Source organism: Vipera berus (genome assembly GCF_964194415.1).
Source record: "Vipera berus genome assembly, chromosome: 5".
NCBI lineage: Eukaryota > Metazoa > Chordata > Lepidosauria > Squamata > Viperidae > Vipera > Vipera berus.
In genome coordinates this window covers 26,584,098-26,602,111 of record NC_138207.1, presented here as the reverse complement: position 1 = coordinate 26,602,111, position 18,014 = coordinate 26,584,098, and the positions used below count along the sequence as shown (strand labels likewise).

The window sequence follows — 18,014 nt, the reverse complement described above, 5'->3', positions numbered from 1 at the left end:
TGCCTTTATTCATTTGGCATTTCACAGTCACCTCTGCTTTTTTCCTGGTGTAAGTACATGCAGAATAGGTTGTGAGACTGTACTGGGCACTGTAATACCTTTATGAAGAGCACATTGTACTGAACAACATGTCCTAAATTGCCAAGTAGCTTGGAAGTGGAGTAAATCCAGAGAATACTGCATGCTATTACTTGCATAAGAAATTGTATAGCTGAGTGACTTCACTCTATCCAGAGTTCCTTTAGGGTGGGGAGTGGAGGAAAGGCAATCATAATTAAATTTTGGAGACACTAAAAGACGACTTCTATGTAACGGGGAAGGTTGCAGATGAAATGAAGTAAGAAAATACAGGCTGAGAATGTTCAAGACTTGTGGACCATCTCTATGGTCCATGTCATATGCCACTGTGAGTCAAAAATGTTTGTTGACTCTCCACACATTCATGTAATTTTTGGCAACAAACAAGGAGATATGGTTTCACAATGTTACTTGAAAACCACAGAATGAACAAATAAGTTGTAAAGAAAGGCACTTGGTCTTTGGTTCTACTTTTGAAGGAATCAAAAGTATTGAATAATTACGTATTGAATAATTCTACATATTTAATAGAAATAGAAAGAATGATTTGATTAAAGAAAAATCCTAAAGCAATGTATCTGCTAATGTGCAATGTTTGTAAAATTATTCAGAATAATGTGTAACAGAAGCTTTATCTTTACATATAAAAGGGGAAAATATTAAATATAAGTGCAGTAGGATAGCTTTAATATTTTATATGATTTATTTCTAAACTTCCTGAAAATTAGATAATTAGATAACTTTCAGATAAATTACAGTACTGTCCTGTTGTGTTTTTTTAATAAGAGTGCAGCTTTACCAACTATATGGGTATTTAAAACTCTGGAATTTTGTTTATGGTAGTTTCTAGAATTTCTAATCTGACATGTGCTAGCATGATTTCAGAACTCCTTCTGTAGCCTTAGTACAATTAAGAGAGTTAAAATCCAATGTTGTTTTTCTTGGACAAGAACAAGCAGTTCTAAGAGCATACTTTCACTTTTTTAAAAAAATTGGAACATACACAATTTACAATAGAATGCTAATTTGCCTGTAATACAATTTTTAACTTTATCTTCTTTTACATATAGAGCAACTTATTTTTTCTTTCTATATAATTAATTCAACAAAAATCAATATACCGTAGATTTATCTATAGAGATCAAATTCTGCATTCAGAAACACTTTCCTTATCACTAATTGCACTTCACTTCAAGTTACACTTCCTTGTTGAACAAGGAGATAATGAAATAACACAAAATTCAATCATGACTGCCCATAGAGAATCCCTATTTGAGAGCTTTTAAACATTACCTGTCATTTTTCTTTCTTCATTTTCCCACCACTGCTTCCAGGTTGCATCGTATTCTTCCCCAAAAGTACAACAACAACAAAATCTTGTTAGCTTGAACCAGGAGAGAGAGAAAAAAAGATAAACATATATCCTGAAGGGAATGCTGTAAAATCTCTTTGAATAAACTGGATTTGTTAATAAGAAGGGGCAACATCTGATCCTCAGTGAATGTCCTTCAGATCTTCTATGCCTGAAGTGTTTCAAATGGCTCCAGCAAGGAGAGAGCTTGGGAAACTGGCTGTCTCAGAACCTGGGCATGACTCACAGACTAGTGTAGGTGAGATTTGGAAATTAGGACTATTTTTCTGAGTCAAGGGTAAAATTAAAGTGACAGACGGCGTAGAAAAAGTTGGAAAAAATGTGTTTTACCAATATAATATATGTAAAAGATGCTTACTTTTCATTTGAAATATGTGCAAGGAGAGCAATGCTGTTTTAAAAACAACCATGCTTCACAGAGAAAATAATTCAAAGGGACAGAGAAAAATAAATTATAATTTATAATAATTTATATGGTATATTATCACTGAATAAAGCAATTAATATTTTATGCTATTTTTGTTTAAATACTGTGCTGTACAAGGATGCTGGGGGGTCGTCTGAAGGAGAGATCATGTTTAGACTGACTTTAATTCAGAAGAGACACAAATGCAAATAAAACATCAGCGGAACATTATTTTTACCTGCAAAGATTTGGGGGAAAAGTCTGAACTTGTCTCTCTGCTTGTTCAAAGACTGTCATTTTTTTTTACCAGTTGAGCTTTCCTAAGAAAAGAAAATCTGCACATGATAAACCTGGTCATTTACCAGTATATAGGTAGTCCTTATTTAACAAATGCAATTGGGTCAGGCAACTTGGTTGTAAAATGAAGTGGTCACTAAGTGAGACCTCCAGAGATTACAAATGTGAAGACTGGTTGTAAAGATATTTTCATCACAGTCATAATTGCAGCCACTAAATGGGCCAGTCTCTAATCGAGAACTACCTGCATAGTTTTGTAAAATCCAAAGGGAAAGCATTTTCTAAAGTGCCTTTTACGTCTTCTGCAATACTACGAGCTATTTCTGTCTAAATCTCATTGTTATTTAACTAAAGCTTCAGTTTCTTTCATGAAAAATAATATTAAATGAGAGCTAATTGCATATTGTTGATATATTGGTTTTTTTAGTTTCTATTAACTTACACATTATTGTTATGTGTATTGTATTTGGCCTACAAGAGTCTTTTTAATTTCTTTGCTGGTGATTTATGAAACACGGTGGCTCAGTGCTTAAGACACTGAATCTTAGACCATTGAAGGTCTATAGGTCTATAGTTCGGCAGTTTGAGACCCGAGTGCTACAAGATGGAGGGAGCTGCTGTCACTTGTCCTAGTTTGTGCCAAATGAAAGTAGATGAATAGGTACCTCATAAAAGCATTCCGTGTTTCATCATATGTTCTGTGTTTCGTCATATGTTCTGTGCTGTGGTGTGATGTCATGCTGGCCACATAACCACAGAAACATCTCTGGACAACCTGAGATAAGCACAGTCCCCTAATGTTGGTCACTAATAGTATAGTAAAACCTGCAGGGAGACCTTTATCTTTACTTTTTCTACATCTGGTGATTATCCCAATTTTTACAGCCCAGAAACTGTAGGGCTGATATTGTGGCAACATAGACACAACATATAGTTGAATTGATAGATTCAAAACAGTCTGATGGGTTAACATAGTTATTGTACTGAGGTAGTTGAAATTGAACTTTGATTTGCTTCTGACATAGGTATTTGTTTGCCAGCTCACAAGCTAAGTCTTGTTAAACTCATTCAGCAGGTAATGGAAAACATCATGACATTAGTAACAAGAACAATGCCAATACAAAGTAGATAGTTGACAATCTATATAGAGTATTATTTCATTTGTATTACAAGGTGGATTAGCAAGAATTCTGTAATAAATAATGGCATGGGAGTGAACTGGGAAGAGATTTTATCCAGTTTACAGGTACTACTTAAAAACCAATGTGTTGGTTGTGGGATGTGTTGGATGAAAAGCCAGACAAACTTGTATCAAGATGGCATTACTTTTACTAAACTTTTACTAAAACAGTAAAAGTTCAGAGTCTTTCAATAGAAAATACAAGGTTTCTACTTACAAGTTGTCTAAGTATCATGTTTGCAACATTAATGTTCAGATCACTTAAATCCCAGATGTGAAACTGCAACCTGGGCATCCTAAGAAGGGACATTAACTCCATCCATCAGTTGTGTCCACTATCTTGACTTTTTTGATCTCCTGCAAGCCTCCTCCTCTATTGGAATGTATTCCTTAACAAAGTGTGCAAAAACTTGTATGGCCACTGAGCCATTTGTAACCAGTGCCAGTGCAAGATGCCCCTAGGCCACATTGACTGATGACTCCACATCCTGCTGATGTGAAAATTAGCACTTTGTAATGATTCAGATGAAGAGGTTGTGTTGATATTGCCTAGATTTTGGCATGCTAAGTGTGAGCCTGCTCAGCTTTGGCCTAAAGGTGACCTTACTTGTGACAAAAATGTTTAGATTTCATAATTGTAACAATATTAAAGATATTTAATATGAGTTTGTTTATATGGATTACTTGTCCATATTTTCATAGTTCTTTTGCTTATCATAATAAACATATTTTGTTGCTCTCTTTCTGAAGTAGAAGAACTCTTACTTAGTTTTTAAACCCTCCCACTGCTGACTCAGTCAGTCTATATCTCACTTATGTTCTCAAGTTATATAAATTTCACATTTGTTCTTGCCAAAATACTTTAATCATTCAACCTCTCCTGCAGTTTTACTCCCTGAATCTTTTACATTCTAAATGAGATTTATTTGTTCCCAGCATGGCTGATTATAGTGATTTAACAACCATTTGTTTCATGATCATCCAAAGCTACACTGGCACTGAAAAAAGTGACTTATGAGTGTTTTTCACTTTTACAACTGTTGTAGCATGTGATCAACATTCAGACATTTCCAACTAGCAACTGTTTTTATGATGGTTGCAGTATCCTGTCATGTGATCACCTTTTGTGACGTTCTGACAAAGTCAATTGGAAGGACAGATTCACTTAATAGCCATGTTACTAACTTAACAATAACAGTGGCAACTGCTGGCATGAAAAGTCATAAAAAAACTCATTTAACAAATGTTTTACTTAGCAGCAGGAATTTTGGGTCCAATTTTGGTCGAGGAAATCTGTACTGTTATGCATTATGGTTTGCTAGCATACATTTTATAAACTATCCTTTGTATGTTGTTCACATGGAATTGGGTCTTCGTATGGGTCTTTTGCTTGTGTCCTCAAGGTTGCATTAAACTGAGAATTTCCAATTTCCTAATATAAAATAAACAATAGATAAGATAATTGATAATTGATATTCAGCCAACCTTTTCAAGCCACAAATGTAACAAGGAATGGAAGGCTTCTGCCATTGCCTGGACATTGCAGGCTGATGATGACATCTGCTCACATTAGGAAAGGCCACTACTAGCATTTGCAGGGATAGTTTCTGTTATGTATTGGGCTTGTGGTGTTAAACCACGTGCGTTACTGGAGCAGCTAACAGCTCTCCAGCAACCCAGACAAGCCGTCTCCGGTCCTGCAATTGGTTAGCCCCAGAGGGCAAGAGTGGGTTCAAACCTATTGGCTGCTTCCTAGCGGCTAGACTATATATTGTGGCTGGTTGCGGCCCAAGTTCCAGTACAGTTCTAGCAAGAATAAAAGTATGACTTATCCTGTACTCAGCCCCATGTCATCATTCCTGCTCCCAAGAGCCCACGACTTAACAGTTTCAAATCCGTGTAAGGTGTACGTAAGGCATAATTCTAATTCAGTGGCTACTTAACTTGCCTTCTGCTACTTCTTGTCATTCAGCAATACCCTCTTCCTTTCTTAGTCATGCTGTTCTAGGAGTTATTCATAGTGAATATTTGAGCATGTCTTGATACATAGGCCTGATGGTATTTGTCAATACTTTTTCATTACATTCCTTCTAAAAATACCAAACTCTTTTTTCAATTATCCTTTCAGATTTCTGAAATCTTTGGAGGTATGTATAATGCATATTATGTACAGTGCAAATGATGTACTGAAGTTTCATGGTTCACAAGATGCCTAGTTTGTTTACAGTAATTTCTGTTTTGATGGTAATATGTTTCAGCATGAGATTATCTTCGTGCTGATAATGGAGGAATTAAATGTTCATATTTGGTACTTTTGTATTTATTTGAAGAGGCAGATCTGCGTGCCAAGATAGTTTCTGATTACATAACCATACTGCTATAGGAATTTGAGTTAATACTCATAAAGAAATAATTATACAAAATAAATTCATAGCTTTATTGTTCAGATAAGATTATATCCTGCAGAGAAATAATGTTATAAAGAAGACTTATAGTTTTAATCAATTCTGTTAAGGAACTGCTTTAGTGTAGCACATCTGATTTTATAAATAATGCAAAATAACTACAGGCAGTCCTCAACTCACAAGGCAGATGTTAAGTGAGTCACATCTGATTTACACCGTTTTTGCCATAGTTGTTAAGTGAATCACTGAAGTTCTTAAATAAATTATGCTGTTATTAAGTGAATCGGGTTTCTTTCATTGATTGCTTATCAGAAAGCAGCTGGGAAGTTCACAAGTGATAATAACATGACCCCAGGCAGTGCAACTGTTGTAAATACAAGCTGGTTGCCAAGTGTCTAAATTTTGAACACTTGATCATTGTGAGTGTGAGGACCAGTTGCAAATCATTGAATCAGTGCTGTTGTAATTTTGAATGGTTGCTAAACAAATGATTGTAAGTCGAGAACTACCTATATACAAATAAAATTAATAAATAATAAAGAAAGAAAGAAACAGCCTGAATATTTTATGAGTAGAGCTTTTCCCACCAATTTTGTGTGAGATATATAATAAAAGGATATTGCCATAGGAAGGATAGTTTAAAGGAGATATACCACAAATTTTTGAAATGTAAGATATGGAAAAGGCAAATGATGATAACAATTGGAAGAACAAGTAAACAGATGTGAGTCTGTACAAATGTACAGCAGAATGATATTGTGTACTTTATGCTAGTATACTTTGTGGACTGCAAAACTCCTAAAAACCATAGAATTGGAAGGGATCTCAATTATACAGTTCAATTCCCATTACGATAAGAAAGCCACTGCTCAGCACCCCTTAGGACTGATTCTAGCCTGTGTTTGAAGCTTTTAGTGATGGAGTGGCCATCATCTTCTGATGCAATTAATTCTATTGTGAAATAGGTCCTACCATCTGGAATTATTGTTTACTTTGCTTTGCAATTTGAATTAATTGGTGTGTAATACTTAAGTTATGCAATGGAAAGACATACATCGTGAGAATGCCCAACTAGAGAGGGGTTTTACTCTAGTTTCAAAGAAAAAAGTACAAACAATGTGCACTTTTGCAAATGTAAAAACAAGATTAGAACTTGGTGAAAGGAAAAAAGAATTAAAGAGAATAAAGAGCCTCACCCCCTTTTTTTGCCAAAGCTCTGGAGGCAACAGATGATTTTTTTCCCCCTTCACAACAGACCAAAGATAGTACTGCTTTTAAAAAGGGAGGAAACCTTTTGCAGGGTTTGAGATTGACTTTATCTAAACATAGAGCAAAAAGAGATGTTTTTCCTGAACATTTTTGGATTTACATCCTTCATCCTAGCATCAGAATTTCATATTTTTTTTCATTTTATAAGAAATGCCCCACAATTCTCAGATTTATTGAAAAGATTGAAAAAAATAAAAAAGCATAGCTAGCAGCTTTTAGTGCTAAACTGATTTTGAATTCATAAATATGCAATAATACTTCTGGTAATGAATTAAGATTATATCTCCTTTTATCTGTGAAGATCTTTGAAGTAAATACAATATGATTGCCATTCTGAAAAGCTGTTTTAGTTATCTTAAGCTGATATGTGAACATTTTCTCCTTTTTTGTTTTTTGTTTCAGTAAGCATTTTTGTAGAGGAGCTTGAGAAAAATTTAAGATGCAGAAAATTTAGTTACAATTAGTAACTTTTGAAAGATATTATCACAAATGTAGTTACCAAATTATATATCACCTATATCTGTACTTTTGTGCGTGTGTTTTCTTAGTAATGGCTCCATATGCCTCTGTTAAATTGCACTGTTATTTTTAAATCCATTTCTCTAAGTTTTCCAGATTGCTTAAAATTTTATTTCTTTTAACCTATTCACTAGTTAATTCCAGCTGAGTCAGCTGCAGTGCTCATAAGCATTTTCTTCACTTCAATCAAATTATTAATAAACTGTATTGAAAACACTAGGCCTAGGAACTAACAACAATAGTTTACCCCATTGTTTTCAAGACTGATTTATGCTTATTACCACCTGTTTTCACAGATATAAAATATAGAATTACAGATACAAATATTAGGTTATTTTTAATACTAAATTTAAATTTACATCAATTTGATCTTTGAAAGAATCAAAATGCAATGTCTCCCTTTTGTCTGAATCAAACTTCCTATAAATTGATCATGGTATTAATTACTTTTTAGGCAATACCTAAAAGTTTTACTTACAAAAATGTTTTTATAGGTTGTTTCCCTAATATCAATTTATTTTGAATTTTGGCTTTTTTGGTATCCTCTTTCCAAACGTGGTTAACTATTCTTCCTTGGTTTTCTCTCCTTCTTTTCATTTCCTATACATATCCTTTTTTTCATTTTCATTATCTTAGTTAATCTGTCAGGCATAGATTGGCATATAAAAAACTGAAAAAGATTACATCGCTTTAAATCTTTTCTAAACAGTATAATGTTATTTAAATAAGCAAAATAATAATAACATTTGTCATTTCATTGCTCAAGTTCATATTTCAGGTTCAATAAAATGAAAGTATTATCTCTTACAAGCAAGAAATATTGCAATGGTAGAAGGTAACTTCTAAGAAGATTTTGCTTTTCTTTCCTGGAACTATGGTTTTGAAAGATTGTCTGTCAAACTAATGAGACTGATTGTCCTTAATTTTCACTCATTAGGATCTCTGATAAAGGAGTCCTAATTCTAAATTGCAGCTGCTTATGTTTGCAAAACATGATCATAGATTTTAGCTTAATGTGCAAGATACCACTCATTTAATATTATGCCAAGTATATTACTAAACAGAACTCACCAAATAGGAGCATGTATGTTTTGATCTGAAAAGATTAGATGTACATATTAAGTTACACAATCCATTGAAAGTATCAAATGCAGTGCAAAATGAAGAAGGCAAATAAGAACAACAAATATATTAGAAAATTACATTTCTAATTAAAAAATTAGAAAAATTAGCTTATTTATTTATTTTTGTTTTATAAAATACATGTTACATAAATATGATTATATAATTATAAAACATACTGTGCTGTATTTTAAAGGTACTGCAAAGCTCTCCATGGTCTACCAATAGCTTTGAGGATCCAGAAATAATTGGAGAAAATCTGGAAAATATATTATTGATTTTCCCTGATGACTTCTTTCAAAATGCATAGTACAATACAAAGTACTTAAATATAAGATAGCCTACAAGAGACATAGAGAATAATTCAGTTATGTATTATAGACATATTTCTGAAGGTTGAATATGCAGATGTCATACTGAGAGAAGCATAAAAGTATTAATACTACATTACAATGCCTTGGTAAGACCACACTTGGAATGTTGCATCTAGTTTTGGTTGCCATAATATAAAAAAGATATTGAGATTCTAGAAGAGGGGTCCCCAATTCATGGCTCACAGCCCACTTAGTATCCCCTCCATACCCCATCGTTCCACAAAGCCGAAAAGATTGGGGAACTCTGCTGTAGAAAAAGTGCAGAGAAGAGTAACAAAGATGATTAAGGGACTGGAGATTAAAACATATGAAGACTGGCTGCAGGAATTGGGTATGTCTTGTCTAATGAAAAAAGGACTAAGGATGACATGCTAGCAGTGTTCCAATATTTGAGGGGCTGCCCCAAAGAAGAGGCAACCTATTCTCCAAAGCAAAATATTGTGAAATATTTCCTGATAGAACAATCTATGGAATAGCTTGCCTTCAAAAGTTGTGGGAGCTCCACCATTGGAGTTTTCAAAGAAGAGATTGGATAGCCGTTTGTCTGAAATGGTATAGGATCTCCTGCTTGAGCAGGGAGTTGGTCTAGAAGATCTCCAAGGTCCGGTTCTGTTATTCTGTTATATCTGCTGTCCTTTTAATCTGGTCCCTCGTTTAAGTCTTTCCAGCACAATTGTTCTAAGCTACAATGGGCCTTCCCAGAGCTACTTACCAAGCATTTTTGGACTTGCAACAGCTGCACCCTCTATGATTATATTCTAGGTGTTTGACAACCAGCTCACCTTTATAACCATTTGCAACATTCTGCAGTCACTTGGCCACAATTTGCAACAGTTTTGGCTGATTTCCAGCATTTATTTCTGGTTTCCAGCAAAAAATGCTTTGGAGAAAATTGATTCACTTAATGACTGCAGCATTTCACTTAATGACCATCATTAAAAATACAGTTGTAACTTTGAAGTTTGTCACTTGGTGCTGCAATGACTTGTAACCATAATTCCAAGCTCAATTATGGTTTTAAATTGAGGACTATTTGTAATACAGATTCCACACTTTTCTCATGTTGCGTGCATAACCTTAAGGGCCAGGAATGCTTGTAGCAAGTTAAAAGGACTTCTTTTGAGAAAAATAACATGAGGACTTAGTGGTATGGGTAAAGATAACCTTTTATGTAATCTGGATCAAGTTCATTGAAATGTTAAAGATTAAAATCATAACCATTTTGAAAATGAAGCATTACCAACCAGGCACATTTATCTATCTATCTATCTATCTATCTATCTATCTATCTATCTATCTATCTATCTATCTATCTATCTATCTATCTATCTATCTTTCCAACATTTATTTAGTTCACTCAGAAACACTCTTTCTCTAGGTGGTTTACATAATATATCATAAGACATATGCAATATATATTAATACATAATACTAGGACAATTATTTTTAAATGCTTGAGAGAATATTAAAATATTTATCTACCACCAAAAGGATTATTAAAAATCCCAGTCAAATTACTATTTAATATGAATGAATTGATAGTAACCAAAATGGTCAAAGAAAGTACACAGTCTAAGTCCAAAGCCTTGGAGTGCAGATCTGTATTCTGCAAAGTATGACACTAAACACAGGTAGTCTATTTTCATTTTAAGAAAAAAATCTTTCTCAAAAAAATGGACTATGATAACAGCACTGTGGTCTTGCCTCTGAAGCACCTTCAAATAACAAGTATAGTTCTATTTTCCCACATAAGACAATACATAACTCAGGTATTGAGATACAGTGACATATTAGCCAATCATATAGGAGTGTTATTTAATCTTTTTCTATTAATAGCCTGCAATTAGCATTCAAAAATAGTTTCCAACACTTACTTACTGAAAATTGAACATCTATGTAGATATTCCAGTATCCAGTGCCAGGGTTGGACTTTCTTGAATTATATACCTGGATTTTTGTAATTTAAAACAAAATGCTTTTTCTATAAATTTCCGGCATAAGAATACATATATCAAGGGATCCATACATATATTTGCAGTAGCTAACCAGAGAGTGCTTTCTTTGGCTATGAATAATTGATTCTGTTTAGTGCAACCCATACTTCGGGCACTTTGGCTAAGAGTATAAGGTACCCGAACAAAATGAAAAGGGGCAAAACAGATGAAAAAAACAGCTACAATTATAAATACCTTACTTTTGGCTTTTTGTTTAATTTTACACTCTGATATCTTTGTTCTTTTATAAGAGCTGTAAATCTTTTTAGCAATAATTACATAAAATAGAAGCATCAAAAGCAGCACAGTATAGAAGACGATTTGACAGATGTAATTGACAGCTCCATGCCATTTCAGTCCCAAGTTATTTTTCAATGAAGCACACTTCCTCACTGAGAGAGGTGTAGCCTCACGGTCTGTCAAAATCATATTGGGTAGGGAGAGGACAAAGAAGAAGAGCCAGACAAATAATGAAACCACTTTAGCTGAAGTGATCTTGTGCAACCAGAACTTTCCAAAGGGCTGAATGATCTTGAGAAACCTATCTAAGGAAATAAGTCCAAGCAGCACAATACCTATATACATGGTCTGGTAAAATATTACGGCTGAAAAACGACAAACAAATGCTTTAAGTTGCCAAAATCCTAGTTCTGAGTCTGTTAGAATCTTGAAAGGCAGCATGAGAGTCATGATGGAGTCGGAGACCACGATGTTCTTAAGATACACAATGAAACTTGAAGTAGATGGAATCTGGAAAAAAGCAATTACAGCCACGCTATTCAGTAGAAATCCCACAAGGAAAAGAATGCTGTACAAAATTGGAAATACAACATGAGATGTCCTGGTATCTCGGTAGCATTGCCCAGAGAAGGATGTCCAGTTGGAAGCGTTGATACTTCCATTCATGGTTTAATCAAGAAGCTGGAGAAATAATAATAATTATAGAAAGTAAGTATGTGTAAAGGTTTTTTTTTAAAAAAAGGATAAAAGCAAGAAGATCAGAAAGCATCTGGGCTCTACAGTGAAATAGAACCATTTTGGATTGCTGGAGCAATATTATGACATACATTTTGATAGTATATATGACATCATTTGGGACATTTCTTAGCAAAAAAAGAGGTTTAGTTTTCTATGTAGTTAAGAATTGTGTGAACCTGGTTCTACATTTTGGTGCAAAATAAAAGGGTAGGTGAGTTGGTTCACATGGAAAAATGATCTGAGTTTTTTCTTCTGAATCTTCTGGATATTCTAGAATCATTGAAACCAAAGCAGTTACATTATTTCTTTAACTAATATTACTTATAGACTATCATATATATTCATGTCCAGGAATAGAAATTAGATTATTTAAGATATAAATTTTTTTTAAAAAAATACTTACCAGTTCAAAAACACCATAAAAGTAATGCTGAAAAGACCCTTTCACTTATGGTTATTTGCTGGATTTCATTTGGCAGAGACCTTGGGAAAAAAAAGGTGCACAAGAAAATCCTGCAGTTTAGGTTAAGTACTTGTGGAAAGAGACATTCTTCCAATTACTGTAGGTAGACCTCCAAGCTGGAAAACTGCTTAAAGCTCAGAACCATCAGTTTGGCTGAAGAAACAAACTGGCTGCACATTCTGTTTGGCTGTTTTTGTTTCCTGGAAAAGGAAGTTAAAAAGCTAAAGCTTTTGGTGGAAATTGTGGTAATCCGACTTAATGAATTCATTTTAACAAAAGACAGGATGGAAACTGGACGCATACATTTGGACAGCTGCTAATGTTACACAAATGCCAAATGGGAAGGAGAAAAATGTGCTTGCCATATTTCTTAACCCATAGTCCCCCACAAAATTACAGATGTGCATTTGTGATATAAATATAAAACTTTAGGATAAACATACACTTAGAAGTTCAGGTAGAGTCAGTGGAAAACTAAGCAAAACAAAAGCAATAAAATAATTCCATTGCATTTCTGAGTGCAATCTTTTCTTGTTTATAACTGATTTTTGAGATTTTGTTGTACACATTTGTAAATTACACCCTGAGAAGGTTCAGGATTGCTGGCAAAGCAATCCATCTGAAGCAGACAGCAGATCTGTGCCTTTTCTCTAAACAGTAACCCACCGAAGAACACTATTCATGTACAGTATTATGTGTGTGATATGATAAAGTTGTTGGTTTAAAATTTGGTTAGTTTTCCTATGCATTAATGTGTTATGAGAACCCAGCCTTTACAATTAGTTCATGTTAAATGTTATATATGAGTAAAAAATGGGTTAACTTATTAAATGGGTGAATGTAATTTCTCTTTCACATCTGGCTATATAGACTTTTATAAACAGCAGCATTTTTCTCTGTGGAAAGTCAGTGGGATTGATGTCCTTGGATTAGTTGGGTTTGTATTATATTCCTACTTCAAACAGTAAATTAGATAATTAAATTGGTCAGCTTAGATAGCTCAATATTGTATTTTATTACTGGGTTTTGAATTTTTACTGCGTTCCAAGTATGACATAAGCTGTACTTTAAGAAACTTCCTCCCTTTGTGAAAAGACAAAGATTCTGCTCTGTGCTTCAGACCAGATGGTTTCTTTGGAGCACAGCTATTGATAACTTGGGTGGCCTTAAAATTGTCACATTTTTATTTTATTTTATTTTATGTTCTTCCATATCCTCTCTTCCTAACCTGCAATGGGACTGTTGTAACTGTAAGTGAACAGAGTTTCCTGCAGAAGTGCAATAAGAATAAATAATAAACATGATTTAGCCAACCAATTTTGATTTTGTCTAAATTATAAGAAATGCCTTTCCTTAAAATATTTCATATGGAAATAACCCATTTTAAAACTTTTTGGGGAAAAAATGACCTCAAGGATTTCTCTCTGTAGCTTGATAATAATAATACTGATGTTAATGATCCGTAAAGCAAGAATAAAATGCTTACCTCTCTGTGAAGAAATACTGGATTGCTGTTAGACTTGGAAATATACTAATGTACTAACAACAGAAAAACCTAGTTTCGTAAGCAGTTTTGTTGTAGGTTTGTTCCTCATTTTTCACAAGCCTATCTTCTCTTTCTCCATCCTCCCCACTTCCCCTAATCTGGATAAAATGCTACAAATCTCAAGAAAAATATTCACATACAAATATTTGGAGATATCTTACTTAATATGAACCTCTTTCTGTGCACAGAAAAAAATTTGAAACATGGAACTGAGTTTGGCTAAATCTAACAACCAAGGAAAGAATGTTGGGAAAAACTGATATCATGGGCAGGAAATATAGAAATAGGAAAAAATGGCAGTACAATATCGGATGTATGTATATGTGTGTGTACTTTTCACTGATTGTTTTTAATTGGTAGTTTTGGGGATTCTAAATAATGTAAGAAGTCTTTAGAACAATGGATGTTCAATGGCAGTTTCTGTTCTATACAGTTGTAATGGCTAATGTCTCCAGAGAGACTCAATTATCTTTTAATTCTTTTAAAAATTCTGTACATTCTAATTTTGCAAATCAGAAGATAACAAATTCTTCCATCAAAATACCTCCTATTGATGTTATTTACAAAATGACAGTGACCATATTGTGAAAGGTATCTAGATCACCTTCATATTGTGACTTGAGATATAGAGTTTGTGACTTTTGCAATTGTAGCTTGCCATGATTTTCTTACTTATAATTTGCTACTTCACAGTAGCAAGATGTTATTTCAGTAATTAGTTAGCAATTGATTACCATTTTCATGTCAGTAAAATTCAGTTTTATATTGTATTACATGACATCCATACCAGAATTATAATTAATTTATATATTTAAAAAATGAAATTGAAGAACATGAAGCCATTTATTTATTGTAAGAAAGCGATTTAGAAAAAAAACGCTGTTAGGATACTTACAGATCAAGCAACAGATACTATAATGCATGTATTATTCAGGCTACACAACTACTGTGTAGTTGCAATAAGTTTCACCCTAAATGAACTTGTCCAGATGTTTGTTTATATCAACATTTCTATCCAAATCAGATGGCAACCAGAGTTAAAGTTTTTGACATGGAACAGACTCACCAGAAGGACTGATTAGCTGACATCTAGCTTCAGACTTTGAAATCTGTCATGTTGTGATTAGGTTTGGTCTCTTTTTTTTAATAGGTTCTGCTTTTATCTTGTTATGTCCTTTTGGATGTTTTTTTTTAAAAAACACAAACCACAATCTAGAACTGCTTTCATTTCCCATTTATTTAATTCTCTAATTCCTCTACCATTATCTTACACAGCAATTTCTTCAAGCAAAAATTGGTCACAACTGTTCCCCAGGAATTTGTGAATTAGATTAAATTCATGCAAAATTCCATGCAAACATATTGTGAAAGGTATCTAGATCACGTTCATATTGTGACTTGAGATTTAGAGTTTGTGACTTTTGCAATTGTAGCTTGCCATGATTGTCTTACTTATAGTTTGCTACTTCACAGTAGCAAGATGTTTTTTCAGTAATTAGTTAGCAATTGATAACCATTTTCATGTCAGTAAAATTCAGTTTTATATTGTGTTACATGACATCCATACCAGAATTATAATTAATTTATATATTTAAAAAAATGAAATTGAAGAACATGAAGGCATTTATTTAGCGATTTAGAAAAAAAGGCTTACTAAGCAGAGATTTTTTTTATTATAAGGCATATTTTCTGTTATGTAGGGGTATTTTTTGAACCATCAAAATATTACTTCATTTAATAAAAATAAATTGTATATGACATTATTATTGTATTTCTTAAATTATTTTTAAGGCACACAAACAGTGATTTATAAGTTGTTTATTGATATGTAACCTTGAAAAATATATGGTCACTAAACACCATCAATTTGATGGTACAGTTCATAATCAGACACTAATATGGAGCAAATAAGATCTTATTCTAAAGTAAAAATAATGAAATGGCCTTATAAAGTAAGAACAGTGTTATTCTATGTTCTTAAATATGCATTGTAGTAGAATGTTATAAACCAACTAAGTGCCTCTTTTCCACAATTTTGGGGAAAATGATTTATAATAAATAATTGCCAGTGTTATTTAGTTTTATTAACTAAATAAACTACCAAGTTATATATTAAAAACTGCTTGGTTAGCTTACATAAGTAATCCAAGGAAGAAAGACTTCTAATTAATCAAGAAACAAAGGGCCCAAGGTTCCTTGAGAAAATTCAGTTATAAATATAATTCTTAATTTATTGATGCATAAATAGTTTTGCCTTTCTGAAGGGAAAGGGAGTTGAGGGTGTTGATTATTAGAGTGTCTGGGAACTAGACCTTAAAAATATGTAAAATTACTAATAGCAGTTTCTGGATTGACGATTTTGCAACACCTTTTTCTTTGTATGTGTGTAGGATTTCTGAGTGATGTCTACTTATCAGTATAACTGAACTTCTTAATAGTTTTTTGTTTTCTGTATACTTAGTTCTCCCTGCCTTCCTCTAAGGAGACTTTTTCTTTAAGTACACAGAATTTTTTTTATTTTCCAGTTATTTTTTTCTTAGTATGAATCAATCTTTGTAACTATGATATTAAAAGAAAATGCAGCAGTGATAATTTTGTAGCTGGCTGTTAGTATCATGGGCTATGTGTGATTTCTGTTTTCTGTAAAACCAAGAATGTAGAATTTAGAAAATATATCTTGGATCAGACTGGTACAAACTATATTTGGCTAGGTTTCTTGTTTATCTACATTGGTGTCTCTTCATCTGTAGTTTCTCTACTATGATCCTCTCTTGTTTTTGTTACACATTTATGCAAAATATTTAGAAGAGACTTTCTAAATGATCTGCAGAGGGCAAAATAAATGAATGGGTCTAAGCATGCATTCAAGGAAGTCAACCACAATGTGCTCTCTTTTATATAAAATAAAATATTCTGGGTTGAACACTGAAAAACATCTCTGGTTTGGCTCAAAGTATAAGGAATTCTAGCAAAATGGAAAGGAACAAAGCAGATAAAAAATACACCAATAATTATGAAAATCTTGATATTCACAGTCTTCTTGTTTGCCTTTCCCAAATGTCTTGTTCTTTTGTAGGAGTTGTACAGTTCCTGGCTAATGAGTATGTAGCATACAACTATTATAACCAAATTAATCCAGAAGATAAACTGGCAAATATATGTAACAATTTCATGCCACAATAGTCCTAAGGAAGATTTGAGGTCTGCACATTTCTTCACATTCTCATATGTTGGCTTCTGGTCCGTCAAAATCATGTTTGGGAGGGAAATAGAAAACATGAAAATCCAGATAATTATAGACAATATCTTAGCTGCTGACACTTTGTTAGTTCTTGATGATTTGTAAGGTTTGACAGTCTTCAAATATCGATCAATTGTTATAAGTCCAAAAAAAATAATGCTGATGTACATGGTGAAGTAAAATATGACCTGAGTCAACTTGCAAACAAGCCCTCTCAATTTCCAGGAAGTCAGTTTTGCATCACTGAGAATTTTGAATGGAAACGTTAATACCATCAGGATGTCAGAAATCACTATGTTCTTAAGAAAGACAATGAAATTTGATTTGCTGGAGATCTGGAAGAAAACTCCCATGGCCAGGCCATTCATGATTATGCCAATGAAGAAGATAATAGTATATAACAAAGGAAAGAGAACTTGATTCATCTTGCTGCCAGTAGTGCAGTTGCTGCTGTTTCCAGGAGGGCTGTATTCCAGTCCCATCGTAGCTTTAATTGCTTTCTACCAAAGCAAAACAAGCACATTAGTCATAAATGTCAGCTATTTTAATTAATGCTTCAATCCAGCATTTTTAAACCCTCTCTATATACAAGTAACAGCATGAATAGCTTTTTAATATAGAACTTATGATATAGAAAGATTTTTCAAAGTCATGAACAGATCACTTTGTGAGCAAAAGACCTGTCCTGAAACGAAGGGCTGGGGGGGGGGGGGAAAGAACAATGTTCCAGACTTCCTTGAAGGAGGTTAAGATGAAGAAATTCTCCCTGA

General features: G+C 33.4%; 3 protein-coding genes across 3 annotated transcripts in view; 1 reads left to right on the top strand and 2 right to left on the bottom strand.

Annotated features, from left to right (window-relative positions):
• The window catches only part of MED12L (mediator complex subunit 12L), a gene marked incomplete at its 5' end in the record, with an annotated part of 177,693 nt that overhangs the window by 95,904 nt on the left and 63,775 nt on the right, over window positions 1–18,014 (top strand).
• On the bottom strand, window positions 8,398–13,979 carry P2RY13 (purinergic receptor P2Y13). Its single transcript, XM_081328813.1, has 4 exons — window positions 13,944–13,979; window positions 12,901–12,931; window positions 12,398–12,477; window positions 8,398–11,937 (listed from the first exon to the last, which is right to left on the bottom strand). The coding sequence occupies exon 4, from the start codon at window positions 11,920–11,922 to the stop codon at window positions 10,915–10,917; it is 1,008 nt and encodes a 335-aa protein (XP_081184939.1). The 5' UTR covers window positions 11,923–11,937; window positions 12,398–12,477; window positions 12,901–12,931; window positions 13,944–13,979; the 3' UTR covers window positions 8,398–10,914.
• On the bottom strand, window positions 16,003–17,726 carry P2RY12 (purinergic receptor P2Y12; the record flags this gene model as incomplete). The annotated part of the gene is made up of 1 exon (XM_081328814.1): window positions 16,003–17,726. One exon carries the CDS (start codon window positions 17,724–17,726, stop codon window positions 16,728–16,730), a length of 999 nt encoding a protein of 332 aa, XP_081184940.1. The 3' UTR covers window positions 16,003–16,727.